General features: G+C 40.8%; 1 protein-coding gene across 1 annotated transcript in view; it reads right to left on the minus strand.

The window, feature by feature from the left end:
• The window catches only part of pth1r (parathyroid hormone 1 receptor), a 142,710-nt gene extending 128,156 nt beyond the window's left edge, over positions 1-14,554 (minus strand). The window contains exon 1 of the mRNA XM_073848757.1: positions 14,290-14,554. Within this exon, the coding sequence (XP_073704858.1) occupies positions 14,290-14,364 (75 nt within the window). The 5' untranslated portion in view covers positions 14,365-14,554. The remainder of the gene's footprint in view (positions 1-14,289) is intronic.
• Between the last annotated feature and the right edge of the window lie 5,788 nt (positions 14,555-20,342).

Raw genomic sequence — 20,342 nt, forward strand, 5'->3', positions numbered from 1 at the left:
AGACGCACAAATGCAAGGGCCAATCAGTGTGAATTCTTCCTGAAGGTCAAAGCTGTCATAGTAACTGTGAAAACACTGCTGATAAAGTAAAGCGATTTGCACTGTCAATTTTCAGTCCCAAATCCAACAGAAGCACATGCAGAACACTGTAAGAATAGACCAGACTCCATTGTTTGTTTCGTGTGAAGAAATATGGGGGGTTGAAAGCCAAAGCGGATCAATTTGTTCACTGTCTGTTTGTGTAGCCGCAATGATTCAAGTTGTACTACTGAATATTCGGTTCACTTAAACTAGCCAGTTTTTTAGGCCATATGTCTGGAAAAGATAGCAGGGTATGGAATTAAACATTGTTCTGCATACCGTATACGATGCATATGAGTAAGGAGACTACAGAAGAAATATTAAAACAAAGTGCAATGTCTTCTGTTGCTGTAAAATGCTTTTGAAATGGCACAGTGGCTTCAAAGATAATGCAGTTTACAGATAATGCATTCATTCAAATAGTTTTTGTGGAAAGGTACGGATCTCAGCAAAAACATATATTAGATATGCATGAGGAAAAAAATAACACTCAATATTTTAAACAACCTACAATATGCAAACAAACAATTGCATGCAGTAGATACGCTCTGTGAAATGAATTCATTGCAATACTTTTAAGTCACGATAGATTCATCTTCTTTTTAAATTGTCTTCATTTTGTTGATGGGCAGTTTAGTGTTCACGAATATGCTGAAGTTTTATATTTTTCCTTGTATTTATCTCAAAAAGCCTCTTTTGAAGAAGTAAGTACAAATCAATTCATCATTTGTTCAAAGGACTTCTAAAAACTTAATTAAAAAACAGAGACATACTTCTTCTTTGGATAGTATAAAAAGCTCTCAGCACATGGGCTTCAGTTTTAAAAGCAAAAATAACTGAATAGGGTATGTAGTGAAGCCAGTATTTGTTGCAATGGCAACATTTGTCCAAATTATGTAAAAAGTAATTCTGGGTAACACTTTTCATTTGTTAACATTAGTTAACTATGTGAACATGAACAATGCTGACACAGCATTGATTAATTGTAGTTAATGTTAAGTTCAACACTTACTAAAATAATATTTTAAAAAATACATTGTATCTGTTAACATTTAGTTAATACTCTGTGAACTAACATTAACCTTTTTATTAATTAACATTACCAAAGGTTAATAAATGCTATAAAAAAATATTATGTTTATTGTTAGTTCATGTTAGCTCATACAGTTATACTTTAGAACAGGAAACATATGTGACCCTGGACCACAAAACGTCATAAGGTTAAATTTGACAAAACTGAGATTTATGCATCATTTGAAAGCTCAATAAATAAGCTTTCTATTGATGTATGGTTTGTTAGGATAGGACAATATTTGAAGTCAGAAATCTGAGGATGCAAAAAAATCAAAAAGACTGAGAAAATCAGCTTTAAAGTTGTCCAAATTAGGTTCTTAACAATGCATATTACAAATCAAAAATTACATTTTGATATGTTTACAGTAGGAATTTTACAAAAAATCTTCATGGAACATGAACTTTACTTAATTTCTTAATGATTTTTGGCATAAAAGAAAAATCTAAAAGTTTGACCCATGCAATGTATTTTTGGCTATTGCTACAAATATACCCCAGCGACTTAAGACTGGTTTTGTGGTCCAGGGTCACATATTTACTATAAATTAAAAGTTTCACCTCGATAAACTGCCAATTTGCCACTTATTAAAAGTTAGTAAGGCAGTTAAGTTTATGTATGAGGTAAATGAAGGGATCTAAAATATGCTCAAGCAGACTAAGGCTTTAATATGTTTTGGATAAGAACTAATAAAATATGCATGCTAATAAGCAGCTAGTTAATAGTTAGAATTGGTTCTTAAAATAAAGTGTTACCTTACCTTGAAATAATGCATTAACCAATGTTAGCAATTGGTTAAAGTCTTACCTAATTCTGTTCCCTTAACAGTTAACAAACAAAAAATACACATTGTATAATTATTATTTTTTTTATTTAGAAAAATGTATGTAAATGTCTTTTAAATAAAAACAATCTCAGGTTACTTGACTGTAACCTTGTTCCCTGAGAAAGCGGAACGAGATGCTGTGCTGCTAAGCGCATTGGGAACGTCTTTAGAAGTGACCAGCTGTAAATATTGTATGTAAAACGTCAATATAATTGACTAAACGGCATTATAGCCTCGATTGGTGACGTCACCGGAGCGCACGCGCACGAGGCTATAAATAGATGAGCCACAGGTGCATCGTCAGGATATTTTGTCTGAAGAGCAGTCCTGGGACATCTTCAGCACGGCAAAGTAGCGCAGCATCTCGTTCCGCTTTCTCAGGGAACAAGGTTACAGTCAAGTAACCTGAGATTGTTCCCTTTTGAAAGCTACAGTCGATGCTGCGCTGCTAAGCCCATTGGGAACGAGAATACCCACGCCGCCGTGCTTGAATATGTCTGGACTCCTACGGTTGTGCAGGTGTGTTTCACAAGAACGCAGGAAGACCTAGACATTAGCTTGTGATGTCGACTCAAGGACGCGAGAGCCCGGAGTGGCATGAACATCCAAGCTATAAAATCTTATGAATGTGTGCGGAGAGGACCAGCCTGCCGCATCACAAACTTGTTGTAGGGGAGCACCCCTTGCCAACGCATTGGACGAGGCGACCCCCCTGGTGGAGTGAGCCCTAAGGCCTATAGGCGAAGCTTGACCGCGCGCCTCATAGGCAAGAGCTATAGCATCCCTGACCCAATGAGAGATGGTCTGCTTGGTGGCAGCTGCTCCTCTGTTATGGGGGCCATAACAGACGAAGAGTTGCTCCGACTTACGCCACTGGCTAGTGCGGTGGATGTAAGCCTGAAGAGCGCGGACTGGACACAGTCTATGAGAATTCTCCTGCTCCGGCGTTGTGAACGGTGGAGGACAGAAGGCTTCTAAAATGACCGGATGTACAGCCGAGAATGGCACCTTGGGCAGATAATCAGGATGAGGATGCAAAATCACTTTCACCAATCCTGGGGCAAAGTCTAAGCAGGATGGCGCGATAGACAGAGCCTGCATATCCCCAATTCTTTTTAAGGAAGTTATTGCCATAAGAAAAACCATTTTAAGAGTCAGAAGTTTGTCAGACGCTGATTCTAAAGGTTCAAACGGGGTTTCAACCAGACCCTCAAGGACTATTGCTAAGTCCCAAGAAGGGATCTTGGTTTTGACTGGAGGCCTCAGTCTCCTGGCCCCACGAAGGAAGCGGGAGAGCAGAGGGTGCCTCCCAAGCGGTTCCCCATCAATTAGGGCGTGGCAAGCCGAAAGAGCGGCCACATATACCCTAAGAGTAGCGGGGCAAATGCCTGATGATAATTTCTCTTGCATGAAGTCCAACACTGAAGCAATCTGGCAGTTAACTGGATCTACATTGTGTGCAGCACACCACCTTTCAAAAATACCCCATTTAACGGCATAAATCCTCCTAGTGGAGGGAGCCCTAGCACTTAGGATGGTCTCAATAACGGCAGGTGAAAGCCCCGTGTCCCTCAGTTGGTTCCCCTCAGGGGCCAAACATGAAGATTCCACAGGTTGGGCCTGGGATGGAATATCGTTCCCCCCGCCTGCGATAGAAGGTCCCTCCTCTCCGGAATCGCCCAAGGCGAGCCGTCGAGGAGAGATATTATCTCCGAGAACCATACTCTGTTCGGCCAACGCGGCGCTATCAATAAGAGGCAAGAACCTTGCTGGCGAACTCTGGCTAGAACCCCCGGGAGCAGAGAGACTGGAGGAAACGCATACAGGCGCATATTGGGCCATGAGTGCGCCATCGCATCCAGACCCAACGGAGCTGGGTGACTCAGAGAGAAGTAAAGGGGACATTGCGCTGTCTGTATAGAGGCGAAGAGGTCCACTTCCGCCTGATAAAATCTGGTCCATATCAGATTCACTACTTCCGGGTGGAGTTTCCACTCGCCCATCGGTAATGTCTGTCTGGACAGTAAGTCTGCTCCCACATTCAAGTGCCCTGGAATGTAAACTGCCTTGAGTGACAGGAACTTTCCTTGGGCCCAGAGAAAAATCTGCCTCGCTAATCTGTTCAGATTGCGTGAGCGCAGACCTCCCTGGTGATTTATATAAGAGACTGCTGCTGTATTGTCCACCCGCACTAAGACATGACAGCCCCTCAACTGATGGAGAAAGTATTTCAGAGCCAGAAATACAGCCATCAACTCGAGGCAATTGATGTGCCAATCGAGCTGATGACCCTCCCATTCCCCTTGAGCTGGACGACCATGTAAGACCGCTCCCCAGCCCGTCAGGGAGGCGTCCGTCGTTAGCAGTTTGCGACGACAGGGCGCTCCTAGAGTGGGACCCAAGGTAAGGAACCGGGGTCTGAACCACAGAGTTAGTGTACGAAGCCCGCGGCGCGTCACTTTTATTTGCCTTTGAGGATTGGCTCTTGGATGAAATCCTCTGGCTTTTAGCCACAACTGAAACGGTCTCATGTGCAACAGCCCCAAAGGAATCACCGTGGATGCTGAAGCCATGAAGCCTAACATTTTTTGGTACTGAAGAACAGTACGGTTTTGACCTAGCTTGACTTTGCTCATTGTCTGCCGAATGGTCTCGATTCGAGCGGGAGACAGCTGTGCCCGCATCGTGATCGAATCCCAAACGATACCGAGATAAGTCGTTCTCTGGGCAGGAGAAAGAACACTTTTGTTGGTGTTGAGTCTCAACCCTAGAGAAACTAAATGAGCCAACACGATGTTTCTGTGTTGAAACGCCAACTCTCGCGATTGTGCCAGTATTAACCAGTCGTCGATGTAGTTCAAAATGCGAATGCCCTGGAGTCGTAATGGAGCCAGTGCTGCATCCATGCATTTTGTGTATGTGCGGGGTGACAAAGCTAGGCCGAATGGAAGAACCCGAAACTGGTACGCTTCACCCCCTAAAGCGAACCTCAGGAATTTCCTGTGTTGTGGCAATATTTGTATGTGAAAATATACGTCTTTTAGATCGACCGTGACGAACCAATCGTAATGTTGAATCTGCGTCACGACCATCTTGACAGTTAACATCTTGAACTTGAGTGCTTTGACTGAACGGTTTAAGCCTCGAAGATCTAAGATTGGACGCAACCCCCCATCCTTCTTGGGAACCAGGAAGTATCTGCTGTAATAGCCTGACTCTCTTTCTGGAAGAGGAACATGTTCTATGGCCTCCTTGCTCAGAAGAGTTTTCAGCTCTTGTGACAGTACGTGCATCAGCTCCGGTTTCACGGAAGTGTAAACCACGCCGTTGAAACGCGGAGGACGACGACTGAACTGGATTCTGTATCCTATCTGTACTGTGCTTAATACCCACTCTGAGATGCCTGGCAGAAGTTTCCACGCTGCCAGACTCTCTGAGAGTGGTATTAATTTTACTACTTCCTTTTGAGGGGATGTTAGATGTCCCGCGTCTGGAATGACAGCCGAAAACGACGGAACATCTAACATTTCTCTGGAAACCGCTGCCCCCCGAGGCACGAGAAGTGGCGGGGATGGAGAGGTTTCGTGAGGGTATCGGGGAGAGGCGAGTTTTAAATGTTGAACGCGCCCCATCCCGCGGGGGGCTACCCCCACTAGATTGGGCGCCAGACCATCAGGACTTTCTCTTTTTGTTGATAATAGTCCTGAGATCTGGCTTAGGAGGTTGTTGAGCGCGGCGAGCCTGTCCCCAATCTTTACGAGGGGGAGCACGCTGAGCCACGCTCTGCTTTTTGACCTCCCTGGATGTTGAAGGACCGGGACGGGGCTGGGTGGCAGACGGCCCCTCCCCTTGAGTGCGGCGAGGAAGAAACTGAACAAACGCTTCCTCGTGTTTCTTTACCTCTTTATATCTTTCGACAACGGTGTTAACCGAGTCTCCAAATAGTCCAGAGGGAGAAACGGGGGCATCTAACAGGAACACGCGATCCTTTTCTTTTATTCCTGTCAGATTCAACCATAGATGTCTCTCCGTGCTGACTAAAGCGCTCATAGATCGGCCGATGGCACGAGCCGTTTGCTTGGTCGCACGGAGAGACAAATCTGTGGCTCGACGAAGCTCAGTGAAAGCTTCATCGTCGATTGTACTGCCCGCACTCAAATCCTTCAACAGATCAGCCTGGTATGCCTGTAACACAGCCATTGTGTGCAGCGCAGCACCAGCCTGACCTGCAGCCTGATAAGCTTTTCCCACCGAAGCCGAAGTTGTTCTACACGGTTTAGTGGGGAGGGTAGGTTTCTTTAAAGACGATGCTGATTCGGGTGAGAGATAGCTCGCGAGCGTCTCTTCGACCCGAGGCATCTCCATATATCCTCGTGACTTCGCACCCACGATAGCCGAGCAACCTGTCCACAGCGCGAGTGATCACCTCCAGCAATTCCTCAACAGATTTTCTATCGCGAGAAGAACGCTCAGAGGCTGGCGGCTCGCGATCTGATGAACCAAGAGATATGTCATCCCCTCCGTGAACCGAAGAAGCACCGAAAGCGCGCTTCGAGATCACGAGAAGGAATGTCAGGATTTGGTGACGCAGCAAGCGAAAAGGACGAACCCGTCTCTTGCTCGTCAAGCAAATCCATGCGAGAGCCCCACGATTGCAATGCAGGTGCGGAGTGGAAATAATTAAGACGAGTGCGAAGCATCTTGACAGTTAACAGGTCGCAATGCTCACACCCGCCCTTCTCTATCGCCATGACCGCGTGCTGTTCCCCCAAACAAACAAAGCAATAATCGTGTGTATCCATCTCGGTCATGGGACGCGAGCATGGAGGAACACAACGCTTACCTGCTTGTTGACTCATGATGCTCTTTTCCTTCTTTTTAAACTCTTAAAATAAGAAGAGAGAAAAGTGAGAAAAAGAGTGACGTTTCTGCGTTCTGCTTAGTAAAACTAACTCCTAACAAAATCAAGGATGAGTAAGAGAGAGAGTTTTCCGACGCACACAACACACAGAGTGATCTCTGAAGACAAAAGACCTGACGATGCACCTGTGGCTCATCTATTTATAGCCTCGTGCGCGTGCGCTCCGGTGACGTCACCAATCGAGGCTATAATGCCGTTTAGTCAATTATATTGACGTTTTACATACAATATTCACAGCTGGTCACTTCTAAAGACGTTCCCAATGCGCTTAGCAGCGCAGCATCGACTGTAGCTTTCAAAAGGGAACAATAATACTAAATAATAAATAAATGAAAATGTAATGTGCCCACCACTTTTTGTCCCTAGTACGTTTGAAAGCCATTGCTTGCCCAAAAACACTGAAAAGCATTTCCAATCCTCTATTCTTCAAAGAACACAAAATACAACACAAAATACATTTGTGCCAGTAATCGAACAACTGGCTGGTTTATTATTAGATTTGATGACACAGTACAACTGTTGACCAATAACTACTGATGCTAATGTGTTCACTCTAATGGACAAGGTTTCCGCCTACACATTTCGGTGCTTTTAGCTGCTACTTCAGGGAAGCCCTTATAGAAAATCAGCGTGCAAAGTATGTGGTTGTTATGCCATCGCACACTTGATGCAAATTAAAAACTGCAACGTAGCAGTTTGATCGTGATTTGCTCATTTTAATTCATAGTTTACACTCATTCACTTTATCTTTATCAATTTATCTTCTTCTTTATCGGGCTTATCTGTCATTCAGCAAGAACAAAGATTGACTGCATCTACAGAATATGTTTTTCTTTTATTCATTTGATTTTGCAATGCATTTTGAAGTCATTATCCGTGCCGTTCCGAATACGACATGCAGCTTCAGGATAGATTTATCTGCCAGCGTGACTGATTGACTCATTTTAAGCAGTCAATAATAAATAATTAACAAATAATTACATTTACTTAAGTCAAAAAAATCTATCATAGAATGAAATCTAAAGCTGACTGTAGAATGATTCAGGAATGATTATAAATAAAAAGAAAATGCATGTTGATTTACCTATTTCACACCTACAGTACAATTTCTTATTTCCAGAGCAAATATTGATATATAACTCACACAAGGGTTGTATGGTATCTTGATATTATGATTATATACACATGCAGTGCCACAGTATTTTTTAATATTTGGCTTGTTGGCATTAAATTAAATCTATTTTTTAATGTTGCATTATTTATTTAGCTTTATTTTGAGATGACAGACTTCTCTCTGATGACGACAATCGACAATTGATGCACCAAGAGAAGAACCAAGTCCCCGCACACCATTTTTGTCTTGTTTTCCCTGATAATTCATCCCAGTTATATCTACGTCGCAATATGGAGAAAAAAAAAAAGATCCACTGCTACTTGCGTTTCATTGCAACCTGCGGCTCAGACTCAGCATTGACCTTTATTCTTTGTGCGCAGTGTTGTAATAAGACCATTCAGACAGGATATGAGATGGAACGAAACACAATGCAGGTATCTCAATTTGTGTGGTTTTTTTTTTTCAAAGATTAACTCCTTTTTACTTGACAATGAGAAAAGCTGAAAAACACAAACAGTCAAAACGTCTGTCTAGTCTTACCTAATTTTTAATTTCACAATGTATAGGTTTCAGTTATTTACCTTTTTATGTAACAAGTACTTTAAAAGACAATTGTTGATGCATTTATTACATTATACAAACTTCTACAATGCAAGTAAATCACTCAAATAAATTTTCATGCTAAGGGACTAAATAATGTCTAGTGTTAGCTAAATAAATCATTATATTTCTTTCAGCAGTGTTTGAACTGAAGGCTCAATTCATTGCTGATTTCCATAGTATTGTTCACTACACTATGGAAGTCATTGGCTATCAGCAAATCTGTGGTTCTTTAAAACATCTTTTGTATTCCACAGAAGGAGAAAGTCATACAGGTTTGGAACAACTAGAAGGTGAATAAATGACTGAATTTTTTTTTTTTTTTTTTTTTTTTTAACTATGCCTTTAAAGTGTAGTAATGTAAAAAGCTCAACAAAGATAAACTGATAGGGTGGAATCATATATCTTTTTGATAATTATTGTCGTCTTTTCTTGTGTTGACAGCTACAGATGCACTTAGTGATTTATGAACCCCAATCTCACATCCTGCAGTGAGAAAGACCTACAACATGACCCTGTGTTATTGTCATTTTACCTAAATGTGAAGCATGGATCTTAGGTCACAATATTTGTCTCCAGTGACAAAGAGAGTATAGTGTCCTCACTGTTATTCTGTGGACAAATATGCATGTAGCTCAGTAGCAAAGTGACAACTTAGTCATGCACCAGCCATTTGGTGCATGCCATGGTTCCTGAAAAGTTGCATTTCCTCTTTAATAAATGCAGGAACACAGTGAGTCACTTCGCCCAGACAACATCTTCTATAACAAGGCATGCTGTGTGACCCACTGAGAATTGTATTGTATCTGATTGTAACTGAGTGGTTCACCTTCAGAGTATCCACAACTAGATCTTTGCCCTTTAAAAATGGTCTGCGTGAGCAGTCAAAACGGTGCACTTGAATGAATTTATATTCCAGCAAAGAAGGAAATTGTGCAATTTAACAGAATATGAATTTATTGTCAAATATCAGAAGTTCTGGCCATTTGATCAAGAGAAAACTGATTGTTAACAATACTGTTTTATTTCAATTACACACTGAATACAGGTTGTGCTAGATTTGGTTGTGCTAGAATGGTGTCTACAATCATTAATTTAATCAGTCAGTGAATTAAATTAATTTACCCACTGCTTGTTGCACAGACATTGCACACAGAACACATCATTCTGTTCTCAAGTTCAAGGCGGCAGTTCAAAACAGTGAATGTAATCACCATACGGGCAAGAAAACAGTTTCACCATGAAGGTGCATCTAGGAGTTTGTTTGATGTATGAAAACACATCCCAAACTGAAAGATATGAGAGGGCAATGTATGGCGAAACTGATGGCCCATCTCTCCAGTAGATTTCCAGACACTTGTGTACTTGAAAATGATATTCAGGGGACCTGTTTCCACAACTTCAATAAATGTGTGGTTACAAGTTTTTTAAAAATAATTTATAGATTTAAATCTTTAAAGTTGCAAACATTATTTTAATGAGTCCTGTTGACATGAATTATTATTGATCATTAATTCAATATTGTGGGTAATTTAAAGTCAAATTTCTGTGTTAATTGATTTTATTTATTAATTTTTTAATTAACTAATTTAAACTTTTCTTGATAACTTTGGAGATTTGGCTGTGGATTTCTAGTGCCCATTGCATTCATTTATTCATTCTTACTCTTGCACAACAGTTTGGAAATCTGACTGTCTGTGAAAGAATGTCTTTCCATCTACTGAAGATAAATTGTAGCAGCTGCTTTCCCTCATTTATTTAGAAAGGTGCTGTAATCTCATTTTTCCAGGGACTCTCATTTAATCACATTCAAGCTTTACCACTAACTTATTTTGAGGTGTATTTTGAAAAATATGATACAGTATTCTCACAAGTTTTGCACAGCAAGTTGCATGCTAGCTGCATTGAAAACATAAAATATGTACAGGAAATCAGTGATTTAGTCATATGTTGGTCTAATTGCAAACTATTTTTAATGCACGGTCATATGCATGCACAGTTAAAATTAATTCACTGTTGAACAAATTTGGATTCACTTTGCAAAACCAGTACTTAATTCAATGATAATTAAACATTGATGCACAAACCTAAATATATAGTCTGTCACAAGTTTGCATTGACTTCCATAGTACAAAAACATACTGTGGAAAGTCAATAGGGGCCAGAAACAATTTGGTTATTAACACTCTTAAAAATGTTTTCTTTTGTGTTCAACAGAAGAAAGAAACTCATACAGGTTTGGACCAACTTGAGAGTCATTAACTCATTTTTGGGTAGACTGTCCCCTTTACGTTTATAAAATTAATAAACAGGCTATTTGTTTGTTATTTTGGTTTACATACTGTAACTGCATATTATGAAGGTAAGTTAAAATATGCAACAATGTGAAATACAATATAAGAACAGCAAAATACTGTATTTGTGCAATACAGAAAAATACATTTGAGCTACGTACGTCTGATATATTTTACCCAAGGACAATATATTGTGACAGTTCTGTTAGCCCCGCTGGAAAATCACATTGGGTCAGGGTAATACAAATATGATTGATAAAATGATACAAAATCACATTCTAGCAAACAGAATATCATAAAGACTTGGTGTACTAAGCAACCACTTAACACCAATAGTGACCACCTAACAAAGCAATGTGCTAAAAAGCACTCATAACATAGAAACATCAAAGAAACACCCTGACAATCAACCTAAAACAAGCTCCACTCACATACAGAAATACATCTAAAGCAATTAGGAGCAATTCCAACTTATTTGAACTGGCAGCTTATTTTCTGTTCTTACATAGTCCAACACATGTATGCTGTGGGTTACTTTAATGACAAACCTGGTAATGGACCAGATTCTCCTTTGAGGATAAAAACCTGCTAGTGCAATTTTGGAAATCAATTGCACGATCCATACAATCGTATACATAAACCATTCTCACTTCCAAGGTGTCAAAAAGTTAAGCACGTTCAAGCACCTTTAGTGTCATTAATAAGATGCTAAAGTAAACCCTGTAAAGTAAAGTAAACAATTGGAATTGTTTTCAATGAGAAACCTCAGAGGGCATGGTAAATTTATCAGCATTAAATTATTATTCAATGTATAATTTTATCATATTGATTTATCGTATTGACTGCACCATTTAGACAAATTTGAGCACCTTACCCGACCTCTACCCCTAAACTAATCAATTTGTCAATATAAAACAAGATGCAGTCACATTTATTACAAACGTACACATATTCCAGGACTTCTGAGTCCAAACTATTTCTTTGTGTGAGTAACAGACCTAAATCTGATGATCATAGTTTCCAACCGCCGTAAAGCTAAAATCACAAACACATTCGAAATTTGCCACCTGAAGAAGCGTTACATCAGCTTTGGTTGTGAAACACTATTGGCTCTCGTGTGTGTCATGACTCATTACATCACACTAATGTTCAGATTCATCTTTTGAATCAGATGTGGGTGCATATAGCAACAGAGCGGGATTATTACCTCGCAAAGATATTTCATGGCTTTAGAAGACTTGCAATTCACCATTACTCATTTGTAATCCTTTTGGTCAGTTTTTGTATGAAATAACAGTGATTGTACTTTTATCTGACTGTTTTGTGTTTCATGTTGTTGAGAAAAGTTTAGGTTAAGGGTAGGCAGTGCCAGCCCACCCTACAGGCGATACAGACGGCCGCCTGGGGCCCCAACATGCCTCAGGGGCCCCGTGGGGAGATATACATTATAATTTTAGTACAGTTACTGCCAAATAAACATTCTTTGTTCTCGATTGACAAAATGAGATCGCACACCAGCATACTGCAAAAACAAGCAGGCGTACAAGGACCTCTTCCTTTAACACACAAACCACAATGACGGTGACAACCAAGAATAGTGTGAAGTATAAGATAAGCTTTCAATCTGCAAATGAAAAATACCTGATTTATATGTTAAATCGCAAATGCCAATAAACACAGCATCAACAGTCGTAGCAAACCGTGAAACAAAAACTGCATTGGTAATCTGCAAAATTGCATTCCTCTCATGTAGCATCACCAGTATCGTATTATTGCTAAAGTTGTTGCAAATGCACAAAATAAGCAACAAATTATTACTTTGTGGCTGTCTGAGATGCTTTCTGTGTTAAAAGCAGCGTTTGGATGGCAGAAACAGCTCTTTTGTTGGCAAAATATCTTTTTTTCACAATGAATTCAAAGACGGTCAACATAAAGACGCAAAAAGTTTTGCTGCACTAGAGTTTTCATACTGTTATGTGAGTGGCTGGCATGGAATTTCAAGCACTCAGTTGACAAAAATCTAATTTAACCATCAATTATACAATACAATTATTACAGAACATTGCACTGTATCCTCATATTAATCTCTACATGATTTTTTTGTACTTTCAATCATTTATTTTATTTATTACAGATGAAAATTATTTCACTTATTTTCACATGCATTCACATATATGTTAACTTAATGTTGATTTCAATGCATTTGTCCTGTTTGTAGTGGATATGTAGTTTTAATTCTATGTCAATATTGGTGGGGCCCATTTTTCATGATCTTGCCGAGGGCCCCACAAACCCACGGGCCGGCCCTGAGGGTAAGGGTGGGGTTGGATGCTCAAAGATCCGTAAAGTATAAATATAAAAATCATTTCTGCTTTTACAATTCATGCACAGAATCAAATACACCATCATCTGATGCATAAGGCAAGCAACTGAAAGCAGCAGAGTTCCTAGTTTGTCAATACAGTGCACTTAATTGTAATGCACAGGACAGTTGACCATGTTTCTGTTCCCGCTTCCGCTGCCTTGGGAGTGAGAATAGTTTAGTATACATGAAAAATACAGTGATGACTTGTTGACATGCAATTGATCTTGCTTATAGTGAGTAACAAAGCGCGCAACCTTCTGTTCATGCTGTGACAAATTGCAGCTTTCACTATAGAGTGGCTTTAATTATATAGTGCACAACTGACTGTGTGAAGTTCTTAACAAGCAACATCCTTTACCTGCCACATCACTGAGTGAACATCCATCACCATGGCATCAGGAGTCCCTTTTTTTTAAAATAAGGGCACTCGCACTCTACCAAGGCATAAAGAGTCACTGCTGTAAATATTTACATGTAAAGTATGTATAAATCCTAATTACTGCAACTATTATATTTTGCTCTGCATCACATCTGACAGCGCTGATGAATTCTGAGGGTGAGTATTGTAAGGATTTACCGATGTGTCAAAAGGTATTTCACACATCATATCACAATGACTATCATAAGGCTTTGCACCCAAGTTTATAACAGTAAATTGGGTTTATACGGTATCGATTTTGTCTTCGGTTTGAGGTTGTTAATATGAATCATGAGCATTACGATAACTACCATGTTAAGCCTACGCGCATTAGTGGAAAATACGACCGAAGAGCTGCGAACATCGGTTCTCTGTCAGTAGGGTATTTTAAAGACAATCCTAATGAGTTTTTAGAAATGACACAGTCAAGAGCTGGTGAAATCCCTAAATGTTACTTCATGTTTGAAAAGATCACCATGTGTCCTTGATTCTTTACAGTTTCAGTAATAACTGTTGCTCTGGATAAGAAAGTCAGGCAGGCATTTCAGAAAGTGGTAGGAAATTGAAAGAAAGCAAGAAAGAAAGGTAGCAAACTTACCAGACCATAGACGAAACTCAGCAAGGTGCCGCAAAAGACAAAACCTAAAGTGTGTACGATCAGCGTGGCTCCCATCCCGACAAGTTCACGCAAATTGATGTCAGCTTAAATGGGATTTCTGTGATGTTTACGTCTGTTAAAGCGCCGTCAAAGAGCCAGTCATTTCGCTGCTGTCCGCTCCCCTCCCATTACATCGTTTGCTTGTAAAATTATGAATATTTTCTCACGGCTTTTCCTTGTCACAGATCTGCAGGCTCGATTCAAACTGTTCCCAGTCTCTCTCTCCCGCTCGCGTTTTATTTCTCTGCATCTGTCTGCCTTTTTTTCTGAAATTACATCCACATGTCAGAACTATTTATGTCCTGCTCCTTCTGCGGTAGGAAGTTCAAATGATTCTTTGTGGAGTAGAAACCGACACTTTATTTTTAGGTCTTTAAATTTCCCTTCAGCCTTGCTGTAAAAAAAGCGACATAATAAAGCGGTGTCCCTCAGGCTCAACCTTCATTTTTCTCTCAGGACTTCAAAAACGGCAAAAGAAACAGTCAAACTGTTTTAACGAAGATGATGGAGCGACGTGGTGAATCTAACCGAAATACACACTGAAGCCACAATAAAGAAAATATTCGGGTTTTTGCTTTTCAGCGTCTGCACAGACTTTAATGTTGTCTTAAGTGAAATATGTCACTCCTTAGTAATTAAAAACACGCTTCGTGTTTCGCTGGCCAGTTTCGAAATAAAATGAAAGTTCAACGTCTACTAGGCTACACTGATATTCGCTTTAGGTTTTGAGGCAGATGTGAATCTGACAGCCGCGTTAAGGCGACGATGCAAACGTAAGATAACTGTGACAAAGTAATGGGATTTGTTTTAAAGAAAGAATCCCACGTTTACTTCACAACTAACGTCAGGTCGCCGCTGAAGAAAATCAGTGTTGCTCTTAAGACTATTTTTACGCAAGTTTAGAGTCGTCCTCATTGACAAAACGGCTCCAGACAGCACACGTCGGTAACCCTCACTGAACCTCGGAGTGTAGTACATGTTGAAGAAGCGGATAGAAAGAGGCAGGTATCGCTGACAGGCGTGAAGGACTTTGATTGGCTTACGGGAAATGCTGAGGGATTTGATTGGCTGTCGGTCTCTAGGGTTTCATTACACCTCTACTCAAGATGACACGCGCTTCCCGCCCCTTTTGCACAAGCTTCGCATTCAGTGCTGTACTTTATGTTGGCAGACGAGCGTTTCTTAGCGGTCCGCGTCGACACCGTGCAATGCAACCGATGAAATTATGCAAATACAATGCTGGGTAACATTTGGATTTAGATTTTCGCTGGCCTCTGAAATACATCTTTCAGCAAGGTTTTAATATTCGCTACTTATGATAACATCTTGGTTTACCCATCTGGCTTCATTTATATTGCTCATTTTTGTTTTTTTAAGTATACTTTCATTTGGCGCACACACTTTTTCTTGGAATGAAAGAACAAGTAACATTTCAAGTGCATCAGTGTAGAACATTACTAAAAAAGCTTTCGCTAATTGAACTTTAATTTATTTAACGTTAGTGGTACCATGACTGTGGTTCAGTTTTGTCTTCCCTACCCTGGAAATGAGCTAAAGTAATAGTGATGCTTGACTTAAAGTAATAGTTCACCCAAAAATGAAAATTCTGTTGTCACCAAATTTGTGTGAGATTCTTGCTTCTGCTGTTCACAAAATATATTTTGAGAAATGTGGGTAGCCAACAGAGCTAGGTAGATTACTTACAAATTGTAATCCTTTACTTATTCTAAATTACTACATGAAAAAAAATTGTGGTTAATAACATAATCCATAACAGTCCACATTTTAGGTTATATGTGACCCTGGACCACAAAACCAGTCATAAGGGTCTTTTTTTTCTTCTCGAAATTGTGATTTATACATCATACTGAGAGATATATACATTTATACATATGAAAGATGGATATATAAGCTTCTTATTAACGTAAAAAAAAATTACTGACAAAATCACTTTTGAAGTTGTCCAAATATTACTAATCAAAAAATTAAGCTTTAGTATATTTAAGGTAGGAAATTTACAAAATATCTTCATAGAACATGGTTTTTGCAATAAAAAATGAATACAATGTATTTTTGTCTGTTGCTACAAATATACTGGTTTTGCGGTCCAGAGTCACATATAATAAGACTACTTTTAGATTACTTTTGATGTAACTCATTTATCACCTTGATTTAAGTAGGATAATCTTGTACCATATTGACATTAAAATACAAAGATTAAGAAAATATATTACATTTGTTGTTAGTAACAACATGAAGTGCATTACTTAATGTCCTTATTACCCTATTGTTTTTATCAAAATAAAAAACCTACTAAAAAACTAAAATGTTTGTTTATCTGCATGTCATGTGACCAAAACCAATGTCAAAGAACTAATGAACATGCACATGTGATACCTACTGTAATTATTAAAATATTTATCTTAAAATGTCAGAGGTACTTCAAGTAAATGTATTAGGTGAAAGAGGATCAGATGACAAAAGTGTGTGTACGTGTGTATTTGTGAATGTGTGCATTTTAATGTTTGACAAAAGCCTTCCAAGGACATAAAATACTTGGTTAAATAACCCACTGAGGGATAATTTAAATAAAAATCAATGTGTTCATCAGTAGTTGATGCGATGTTGAAACACTTCCTCACTGTCAGAATTTTAAAAGCTCTAAAAGGGGATTTAAATGAAGGGTTTTCTCAGCGCTAGTATGCTCAAAGAGAGGTAAAAGCTGCATAAAATGGCAATCCCATGATATCAATAAATTAATCTGTTGTCTGTCAGAGCACATTATGGAATAGCAATTTGATATCATTCCCACTTCACATTAAAAGATAAGAGCTAAGTCATTTTTCATCTATTGAGGCCAAAGAGGGCTGTGGTTTTAAAACTCCATATGTGACCCTGGACCACAAAACCAGTCATAAGGGTCCCTTTTTTTATATATTTTTTTATTAATTTTTTTATTTACGGTTTGTTAGGATAGGACAATATTTGGCCGAGATACAACTATTTGAAAATCTGGAATCTGAGGATGCAACAAAAACAAAATACTGAGAAAACTGCTTTTAAAGTTGTTCAAATGAAGTTCTTAGCAATGCATATTACTAATTAAAAATTAAGTTTATATATATTTTTGGTAGGAAATTTACAAAATATCTTCATGGAACATGATCTTTACTTAATATTCTAATTTTTTTTGGCAGAAAAATATATATTTTTGGCAATTGCTACAAATATACCTGTGCTAATTAAAGGAGAAGTTCTAAAGCAAAATTTTAGATAATTTACACACCCCCATGTCATCCAAGATGTCTTTCTTTCTTCATTCGTAAAGAAATAGTTTGAGGAAAACATTTCAGGAGAGTTCTCCATATAATGGACTTCTATGGTGCCCCGAGTTTGAACTTCCAAAATGCAGTTTAAATACAGCTTCAAAGAACTCTAAACGATCCCAGCTGGGGAATGAAGGTCTTATCTAGTGAAAAAATCATTTAATTATTTTAAAAAATTTAAATTTACATACTTTTTAAACTCAAATGTTTGTCTTGTCTAACTCTTTGTGAATTCTGTGTATTCCAGTTCAAGACAGTTAGGGTATGTTGAAAAACTCCCATCTAATTTTCTCCTCCAACTTCAAAATCATCCTGTCACTGTTTTACCTTTTTTGTAAAGGGTGTTTGATTCTCCTTGCACACTTATTTTGTAAACACTGGGTCGGTTTTTCTGCAGCGATTTGAAGTTATAGGAGAAAATGAGATTTTTGACATACCCTAACTGTCACAGAGTTGACACAGAGCTAGACAAGACGAGCATTTGAGGTTAAAAAGCATATAACTTGTAATTTTTTTTTAGAAAATAACTGATCATTTCACTAGATAAGACCCATCTGTCACAGTTCTGTCTGTTTTGTCATTGGTTTTTCCCATTTGTCTTCCCCCTGTCATTTTGTGATCAGTTGGTTTAGTCCTCGTTTGTGTAATCACCGTCACCTGTGTTTAATCATTATCAACCTTTATAAGTCTGTCTCTGTCTATAGCACTCTGTCGGTCTTTAATATTGTTTGATGTTACGTGTGTGGATGTTCCTGCCTGTATCTCTAAGTAAATATTAAATATAAGTGTTATTGTTAATCCTGTCTCTCGTCTCGTCCGTCCAGCACGTGCACATATAACAGAAAGGACCGACCGAAACCGTTCACGGCGTCTTCCCCTGCGTTTCTTTTCCGTTTTTTTTGCATCAGTGTTTTAATTAAATTTTTTTCCCTCATGGATGACCCCAACGTACCCCCAACCCTCATTATCCTCCTGGAGCAGGGGAACCGCTCTCTCGAGGACCACACAAGAGACTTTGTGTTCCTCGCACCGCTGACACATTACCCGGACAGCTGCCTGTGCACGTTCTATCGTAAGGGACTTAACACCGGGATGAGGGACTAGAGCCGCGAGCAACAGAGCCGGAGCCCTCTCCGACTGATCAGGTGCGTGAGCCGGTTTCTACATCTGCGACGGTGGATTGCGACGTGGAGCAGGTGAGGGAAATGGAGAGCCCTGCCCACTGCAACACCACTGGGGGTGAGCTGGAAGACATTTCTGGGGACTTAATAGACTTTTTCTTGGAGCCACTGGTCTGCCTGGAATTCCCACCCACCCGCCCTCTTCTGTTTGTCTCTGGATCTGTCTGGTCCCCGCTGGTTCCGTCCAGCCATCCTGAATCTCCGCTGGTTCCGTTCAGTCGTCCTGAATCTCCGCTGGTTCCGTCCAGTCTTCCAGAATCTCCGCTGGTTCCGTTCAGTCGTCCTGAATCTCCGCTGGTTCCGTCCAGTCTTCCAGAATCTCCGCTGGTTCCGTTCAGTCGTCCTGAATCTCCGCTGGTTCCGTCCAGCCGTCCAGAATCTCCACTGGTTCCGTCCAGTCTTCCAGAGTCATCGCTGGTTTCGCCCAGCCTTCCAGAATCGCCGCTATCACCTGTCAGTCCCCCTGCTCACCCTCAGTCCACCACCTGTGTAGTGGGCTCGCCACGGGTCTGCCAGCTTCCATCGGCGTCTAGGCTGGAGGATCCCTCTGCTCCGCCTCCAGCCTCCGAGTCCAGGACTCCGCCTCGGCCCTCCGACCCTGCGGCTCCACCACGGCTCTCGACGCCTTCATCTCCACCGTCGCCCGTCGGTCCACCAGCTCCACCGGGCTCCATCGTCTCTCCGGCTCCGCCCTGGTCAGTCGTCGTCCCTCCGTCTCCTCAGGACTCTGCTCCTCCGGCTGTGCCTCGTCGCGCCGTCCCACCGGCTCCTGCGGACTCCTCCCTCCCTCAGGCACAGCCTCCATCCTCTGTCGCTCCGGCTCCGCCGCGGACCTCCGGAACTCCGCCTCCGCCTCGGGCGCCAGAGCCTACTGTTCCACCTTGGCCCTCCGGATCCTCGGCGTCACCCAGGATCTTCGGCTCTCCGTCTCCGCCTCGGGCTCCTCCTCCACCTGCTCCGCCTCTGTCGGTCGGCCCCCTGGAGTCGGCATTCCTTCCTCCACCATGGCTCCTCCCTCCGTCGGCTCCACCGTGGGCCGTCTTCATGGCTGTGGCCTGGGTCTTGCTCTGTTCCTCCTGCTCCGGGTCCCTCATGTTTCCTCCCTGGCTCCTCCCACCATCGTCGCCCCCTTGGACTGTCCTGTCCTGCGTCCTCCGCCAAAGCCCCCTCCCTCATGGACTTAATGTTTCTGGTTTTCTGCCCCTCTCGTTTTTTCTTGTTTTTTGTTTTTTTTTATACGGCGCGAGGACGCGCCTATTCGGAGGGGGGCGTAATGTCACAGTTCTGTCTGTTTTGTCATTGGTTTTTCCCATTTGTCTTCCCCCTGTCATTTTGTGATCAGTTGGTTTAGTCCTCGTTTGTGTAATCACCGTCACCTGTGTTTAATCATTATCAGCCTTTATAAGTCTGTCTCTGTCTATAGCACTCTGTCGGTCTTTAATATTGTTTGATGTTACGTGTGTGGATGTTCCTGCCTGTATCTCTA

The sequence above is a fragment of the Garra rufa genome, chromosome 10 (genome assembly GCF_049309525.1).
Source record: "Garra rufa chromosome 10, GarRuf1.0, whole genome shotgun sequence".
In the NCBI taxonomy this organism is placed as follows: domain Eukaryota; kingdom Metazoa; phylum Chordata; class Actinopteri; order Cypriniformes; family Cyprinidae; genus Garra; species Garra rufa.